An 8,448-nucleotide genomic window follows, 5' to 3' on the forward strand; every position below is an offset into this window, starting at 1 on the left:
ATCCATGATACAGAACGAAAGATGTGATGATGGATAGATAGCATCGAGGAAGGAATGATGGCTGTGATGTGGGGGAGCTGACTGTGCCCGGTGACCTCTGACCTGTAGGGGGAGATCGGGCAGGGTTCATGGTGACGACAGATCTTCACACAGGACGTTTTTTCTCCAAAACTTGGTGACTGTGAGCAAACATCGTCCAGGTGGTCCAAAGACATTCGATCAAGTCATGCAGTAAATAACCAGAAATGATTCAGAAACTGAGGGCTGCATTCTGTGTCGGAATTATTATTGATAGAAATCATCTCTAAAACAAAGGCTGGAAAAATAATGAGAATCATTCTGTAAGTTTGTCTTTGCCTTAAGAAGAATCTGCATTGAGATTTATAGCAAGCAGAATTAAGTATGTAAAAATTAGAAAACATAAATACGGTAGAAGTATACAATAAGCGCTAGTTTGTAGATATTTAAAAATAAAAGCATGTATAATGTGCTGAGTGTGTAAAGTGTGCAAAAATGAAACTGTGCCTTAGGCTACAATACAGTAGATATACATGAGTAGGAATAACTATATCCATATATATATATAATATTGCACAGTAGAAAATACATAATATTGCACAGTAGAAAAATTGCACAGGGGAATGTTGTGATTGAAACATTGCTCCAAATAATGTGATATAAAGAAATATTGTGCCTTAAAATCATATTGCACATTTCAGTTATGATTTTAAAAATGGAATTTTAATTGTGTGTATATATGTGTATTATATGTGGATGTATGAATTAAGTCCAAGTGTTTGTCTATCGACATCATGTTGACAGTGTTTTAAAGTTTTTTTTTTTACTTTTGAATGACTGCACCTGCTCTGAAAGGGAAGAAAAAAGACAGCGCAGGACAGAGGGTGAACTCAGAGGCCAAAAAAGAAAGATAAGAAGCATAAAGTCAGTGTTAGTTACATTTGGGATTAGAGTTAACCTTTCTGAAAAGGTTAATAGTCGATTCTTAGTCTTTCAAGTTCATAATACACATTCTTCCGCAGGTACTGCCCTTCAGTCCGCTCTCCGCCTGCTCACAAGCGTCTTGTGTTTTTGTGGTTTCGGCCCTCGCCACTCTCATTTTGTCGATGTTGTAACTATTGTGTTGCTCAACAGCTGCTGTGAAGAAAAGCGAGGGAACACTGAGGGGAGAGGCGAGGGGCTTTCTGTCTGGGCGGAGGGCAAACTTGCAGCTCGATAAGAGAGGTGAGAGGTAAACATTGACCTGAGTCCTATCGCTGCTTGTCCAGGTCCATCTTTCACAGGAGAAACTGTGCAAACAGCAGGGATGCACTGATAACTCTCTTTCACTCCCTGCAGTAAACTTTAAGTATCGTTAGATAACGTGGACTCAAGGCGTCACAGATTCTGTCTTCATTTAAGGTTGTTGGGCAGAAATGATCCATGGATTCTTTTTTCAGATCAGTCTTTGTGAATAATTGATCTTTTATTATCAGCATTTTCTTTGAGCACACTCTGATTTGATCTTGTGTGTTTGCTGGTTAACATTGTCACACTGTTAAGAGTTTTATGATCTTTTAAAATGTAGATTTCTGCTGCTGATTTCCATGTGATTAACATCCGTCGTGGCCGTGAGAAATTGACTGTCCTTTTTCAGTCATAAAAGCAAAAGCAGCATGAGATTGTCACTGAAAAGAAGGTTGAGGTGGAAGGTTTTGGTCCTGAAAACATGTGACTTTGACATTGGAGACAGCTGTTTCAGCCCGTTCTCATTATGAACTCATCAAATAGTGCTGCTCTGTCAGTGCTTTCAGCATATGAGTGTGACACCAAAAGCCAGCTTCTGCATCCACATGCAACGCGCACGTATACGGCGTCACATGACAAGGCGGATGGACAGAACTGGTTGCGTGTGCATGAAATGCTAAGGCACATTGGCATGTAGTAACACTGACAGCAACCACATACTCTAAGAAGTGCAAGTGCACTTCCAGAGTGGGAGGGTGGGAAGGTGGATGAGTCCCCCAAACAACTGACTTTAATGCTGAAGTCTGGAGTTCGCTTCCTGTGTGGATATGTGTTTTTTTTCTACACCTTATCATGTGCCTCTTTTGCCTAAATCTAATCTGTGACTCTGTCTAATCATAACCATTGTGACAGTCCTCTGTGTTGTGCAAACATAAGGACCATGCTGTTTACTGCATGCAGTGACATCACGGTAATGGTCAGCATCATCTCACCATGATGTCATCTCACCATGTGCATTTGTTGACCTCCCTGTAACGGCATCTCGGAGCATAAACAGCTGTCACGGAAGGATACCTAAAACGTCACATGTAGACATGAAAAGTCAGTGGCACCGTATGATGAGTTTGGAGTGAGGACGTGTTGGCTGTTCACATTCCATCCTTAACAAACACTCAACGTTGGTTTCTTTAACCTTTTGAAAATTACCCCAAAATTCACAAGATATTAAGAAAAAATTACAAGTTATTATTACCTGGAAATTAGCAAAAATGTTCAAGAAAAAAAAGTGAAAAAAAAACCCAAAACAAACAAACAAAGAAAGAAGGTGCTGAAAAAGTCAAGTCAAGTGAATTTTTTATTTATAGAGCCCATTATCACAAAACACGGTGTGCCTCAGAGGGCTTTACAGTGTACGACATCCATCTGCCCTTAGACCCTCACATCACCCAAGGAAAACCTCTCGAAAAAGAACCCCTGTAACGGGGGAAAACAATAAAATAGTAAAATAAAATAGTATATATATCCCCAATCTAACGTCATTTTAGATAAATAATGATAATAACATATTTTTTAATATCTCCTTCGTCTCCTATAGTAGTGTCTCGCTTGGACTTGGTTTTGTCCGGATATGTAAACTTTCAGAAAACATGCATAAATAAGGTCAAAAGTGACTCAAAATATGGACAGAAGGCTCCATCCTTGTCCATATATATATGTTTTATGTTAAGCATAAATGAGATCTTTATGTGTCTTAATATGTTAAACACCTGAGTGGCCTCGCCGTCAGCTCTGATCAGGTGACATTGGTGCTCCCTCTCTCTCGTCTGTTCAAGTCGATCACTCTACGATCACGACAAATTATCTCTATTTTTGGAACATCACTTTTTTGCATGATGAGGGTTTTTCATTGGTTTGTTTTAAATCCATGACAACTTCTGTTGGGAAAAATGACTTACTCAACATTTACTGCTTTAAGACTGTGCTGATTTTGAGCTGGTGTTGGTCCAGTGGGCTGATGGTTTCTTCCCAGTAAACAGCGAGCAGCTCCAGTGGGCAGACACGTCTGAGGGGGCTGAGGGGAGGATGAAGCAGTAAAACCACAGAAGAAGTTTTACTTGAGTTCAAACAAAAGAAGCAAGGTAATACAAGACGACCCGTCTGTTAATGGCTAACAGGATCAGTACACATGTAGACATACACGCTGCCCTCCTACATCCTGCAAACCTGTAAGCAAACACATGAATGTGCACATAAAAATGCATTTGTACACAAATGCAGGAGAGTGAAACAGCCTCTCCACGGGGTCGTTTTCCAATTAAGTCGGTTTTATGACCCACAAACCCTCGTTAAGACGAATTCACTTTGAACTTTACCGGTTATCAATCACATTGTTACAGAGGATGATTCCTTTTGGGTTTTTTGAAAGCTAGCAGACTGTAGCTAAATTTCCCGCTGAAAATCACATATTTTGTGCCAAAAAAAAAAAAAAAAATTCCTGGAACAAAATGGGAAGAACTTCTGTTAAAGTATGTGTGTATGTAATCCGCCACATGGTTGGTTTCACATAAAGGACTCTTTAAACACGGCTTTATTACACCGTGATGTCAGAGATCATGTGTGTAAACACTTTACAACAACTGGTCGCTCCAAACATGCAGTCAGGATATTGAATCTTTGGGAGACTCTCACTGTTAATAAGATCTATACAGCACATTTCCTGTTACATGTCATGTCATAAACACACACGGCTCCGTCATGTTTGGCTACATGATGTCCAATTTAATGATGCGTGAAACCAACAAAGAGTGGAAGAGAAAGAGACACTTCAAAACACTCCTCATTATAATAAAGCTTGCAGAGTGAGATCTGGACACACACACACACACACACACACACACACACACACATATATATATATATATATATATATACATACTCTTTAAGGACTTTAAGGGACTTTAGGTGATATTTAAGATAAAAACATCAACAATAAGGGTTGTGTTTTTTTTAAAAAAGAGAAAATCAAACCAATTTTCTTATGTTTCAGAGGTTAAAATGCTTGTGAAAGGTATCTGAACGCAGCAAAGGAAAACTGATGTTGATCTAGGTGTTAGAGGGTTAAAGTACAAGATGGACTGAGTTTAAATAAGTCTGTTATTCTTTTCACTCCTGACAAGCATGCCTTCACACAGGTAGATAGGATTTTATTTCTTAATCCTTTTAAGTATTATTTTAATTTTTTAAATGTAATTATTTATGTATTTATTTGTGTATTTTATTTATTTATTTGTGTGTTTTATTTATTTAATTGTGTTTTATCTATTTATTTGTTTATTTATTTGTGTGTTTTATTTTATTTTATTTTGTAATGCTGGGTGTTTCAAATGCGCTGTGGTCCAAATCCAGCAGAGGTGTCTACCTGCTTCTCTGATTGCTGAGCCCTTGCAGCTGTGTGCAATCAGCTCTCACCCAGCTCTGCACCATCAGCTCGTCAGCCTGCAGGAGCATATCTGACGCACCTCTCCTTCACTCTCTGTTTGACCACCATGACTCTGCAACAGAGCTCCTGCTAGAGTTTTCATTTGTCTTGAGTTTATGGAGTGTTTAGCTGTATATTTTCCTCCTGTTGCACAAAGACAAAGCTTTGGAGAGATGCTGCCTCATCTGCAGTTTCACAAAATGAAAGACAAAATCCAATATTTAAGTCATGACAATGTGTCAATATGAACATGACAAATGGTGCTGTGGGGTGAAAATTATTTTAGATGAAATTTCGACCTTTGCTCTTGTGTCAGATGTTATCAGATGGATTTTGCATAAATATATCAAGATTTTCAAAGGAAACCATTGGTATCATTCACATCATCACAGAGAAAAAAACAAGGAAACCGCAAAGGAAAACAAATGTAGTCAGTGACTCCATGAGCACAGCTGCTTATCATCAAGTCTGTGTCTCCATCTGCTGCTCAGCGACTGCACTGCATGCTGCGTCTAATTAGAGTCCTTTACCACTGTAACTCAGTCACCAGAAATCTATGATGCATGGGGTCAATTTCTGAGAAAATGACACAACATTTAGCAAGAAATTAAAAAAAGACAGGAAAACTACTCAATGAGCAGCACCAAAATAAAGAAAACCAAAGGAAAATGACCAAAACAAAAAAAATAAAGATTTCAAAAATGTGCTTAAAAACTACAATAATTTTGTAAAATAATTTTAAAAATAAATAATCACAATCATTAGAAGTTTTCTGCACATTTTTTTCCAAGCTTTAAAAAAACTGAAATAAAACCTAAATCTACTAGTTTCTTGCGATTTGCAGGCCATTTCTGGCCCAGTTGCTAATTGCCTTTTTCTCCATGTTTTTCAAAAGAAAATCAGTTTGTTCAATTAGTTCAAAGGTTTAAATAATTGTGAAAGGCGCCTGATCGCAGCACAAAAAAATAATTGTTAATCTTATTTTAAAAGGACTAAATGTCTCTGGGCTGCTATTAATAATGTTTGCTTATCCAACAAACCTTAGACATTCATCCCAAAGCCTGCTGGTGTTTGCTTAAAGTATGAATTAGGAGCAAAGCCATTGTTTTTGTCTGAACCTAACCATGTGCTTTTGTTGACATATGCTGTTGGTTGTGGCATCCCAAAATATCACCAGCGGATACAGGAGGATGCTTGACGTGAAAGTGTGCAATGATTTGTGATAACATGTTGGCCAAAAGTGTCCCTGAATGAGGACAACACAGGTCTCAGTTAAGCACAATGAAGTATAAGGTGCAGCATGTGAGGACTGGTCTCAGCAGGTCAAAGTGCCCATCTACGTGTAGAATGCAGATCTGCTGAGGAGGAAAGTCACGCAGGCGTGTTTTCTGAATCATTTTAATGTTTAATATTCAGAGCAGAGGACTGACATTTTGAGTGCGTCAGAAAGATTACAGGGTTTTATCTGACACCACACCTGGGTGCACCACAGTCCTCATTGCAGCCCCCGTTAAAGTAGGGGTGGCTGAGCATAATGAGCTTGGTCGCCACCGAAACGAACTCTTCGAAGTCCACTTTGCAGTCTCGATTCTTGTCCAGATTGTCCATGATCTCAAATGACCTGAAAGGTTCCTTGCTGTTCTTTAAAAAACAAAGGAATGAAAGCAATATTTAGATACAACTGTATGATTTTAATATTAACCCTTAGGGCCCGCTTTAATATTACACACACTCATGTATCGATCTGCGCACAAAAGTTTTAAAAAGACATTATACGTTATTATTATTCATTATGTAAATTTTTATTTTTAATATATTAGCTGCAAAGTAGATTTTAATGATCACAGCCTGGGATATAATTAGCAGCAACACTGACTGCACCTAGTGGCATGTGTTTTCTCCATATGCCAAATATGGTCAAAATAACCTCATCAGGTGGAAAATAGTCAAAATGACAAATTCCAAGTCAAAAGCCCAGAATGAAACCCAGAAATAATACAAGTCATGTTTTTCTGCTTTGATGGCTGTGGGATCAAAAATGTCAGTTTGAATGGGTTTCAATGGAACATTTTTTGTCCTTAACAGTCTGAATGTAACTATTTAGTTTCCACGGTGTACTTTAGACTTATTGTAGGAGCTGAGCTGGAAATTCACTTATTAAAGAAGAGAAAACAGTCTTGACAAAATATATGCCATATGCATGAACACAGCCAAAATGATCAAAAACATGAAGAACAAAAAGCACATAAAATGCACCTAAATGGCTTAATTTGAATTCCCAGGGAGACAGTGAGAATGTGTCAGTACCTGGATGAGTTCAAGGAGCTCTCTTTTGAACAGATCTTTCATCTCCCATCTGTTCAGGTGTAACTTGTCGGCGTCGTCTTGAGCGTGAGCCTGAAACACATCAATCAGCATCTTCATGGCTGATTGCAGCGTGCCCTGCGCTGGACAGTGAACAACCGTCTGTGGAGAAAAAGGGCAAAAAAAAGAGAGAAAAAAAATTGTGTAAGACAACAGAATGATATCACTAAAGTCTTGAATTTTTAAACAAATTTTAAACAACGAGCTTCTAAGAAATTATAAAGAAAACAATTGTGTAACGTCATTGAATCTGCAGACACGCCTCTGTCCTTCAGAGGAAATATGTAATTTTAAAAAAGAAAGAAAAAAATTCTCTGCATATCTCTGCATATTACACTTATCTTGTTTTATGTTTTGTTTTGTTTTTTCTACAGAGGGAATACAAAATGGATATCTCTTTTTTATTGTTCCATAAACAGAAAATACTGTTAACAAACACATTACAGACAGGAGTAAAACCTGAACATTTGGTGCTCTTAGTGCTACTGATGTTAAGATTTTTGGCTCAGAGTATAAAAACTTGATAAACGTACATTAAGACAATGATGTTTTTGTATAACAAGTTCTCTGAAATGTCATATTACAATATGCAAATGCGAATATTATCTAATTTAATATGCACTTTTCTGTCCATTTCTAGAACATCAATCTGAAGTAAAATAAACCTAAATATTTATTTTGGATCATTTCTTCCACTGGTCTAAGAGAGGACATTTTATGCAAGCAAGATAGTCCAAAATTAAAAAAAAAAATTAAAAACTTACCGGAGCATGAATATACTGTTTTCACCTGTTATTACAAAATGTAATTTAAGCATATCCACAGAAAGAATGTTTCTTTTTTGGGTTCACAAGTTTTGGAAGAACTAGATTGTTGAATCAGAATAAAAATTGATAAATTAAATTAATCTTTTGATAGTTTGATAGTTTTGCATTTTACTGTATTATGCCCACTGATCTGAATGTCTTTTCAGGAATTAATCGCTCCCTCTAGTAAACGATGAAATCACATATTTATATGAATATAGAGTCTCAGATGTTCCGATAAAACATTCAGTTCCAAGTCGAATCTGAGAATGATGCACTCACCTCCATGATGTCGGCAGGAAGATCAGAAAGACGAAGAAATGGCTTTCACCTTCACCTCACGACTTTTATAGTTTTGCCTGATGAGATAATATCAGCCCTTCCCACTGATGAAGATGATGATGATGATTTGATAATGATGAAAGATTGGTTTTGGTGTCACTGAGTCACCAACTAATCAACTCACTTTTTTTATGTCTTGTATATCTTTTTGTTTTGTTTTAATTTATTTTACTGACTTTATTGGTGTTTTTTCATTTTAATTAATTTTATTTG

The 8,448-nt window shown here is 37.2% G+C and overlaps 1 protein-coding gene across 1 annotated transcript; it reads right to left on the reverse strand.

Moving 5' to 3' along the window:
* Positions 1 to 6,105: 6,105 nt before the first annotated feature.
* On the reverse strand, positions 6,106 to 8,218 carry LOC121946310 (protein S100-A1-like). The gene is made up of 3 exons (XM_042490824.1): positions 8,176 to 8,218; positions 7,031 to 7,189; positions 6,106 to 6,364 (listed from the first exon to the last, which is right to left on the reverse strand). Exons 1-3 carry the CDS (start codon positions 8,179 to 8,181, stop codon positions 6,185 to 6,187), a joined length of 345 nt encoding a protein of 114 aa, XP_042346758.1. The 5' UTR covers positions 8,182 to 8,218; the 3' UTR covers positions 6,106 to 6,184.
* Positions 8,219 to 8,448: the final 230 nt, after the last annotated feature.

This window comes from Plectropomus leopardus, chromosome 7, assembly GCF_008729295.1.
Source record: "Plectropomus leopardus isolate mb chromosome 7, YSFRI_Pleo_2.0, whole genome shotgun sequence".
NCBI lineage: Eukaryota > Metazoa > Chordata > Actinopteri > Perciformes > Serranidae > Plectropomus > Plectropomus leopardus.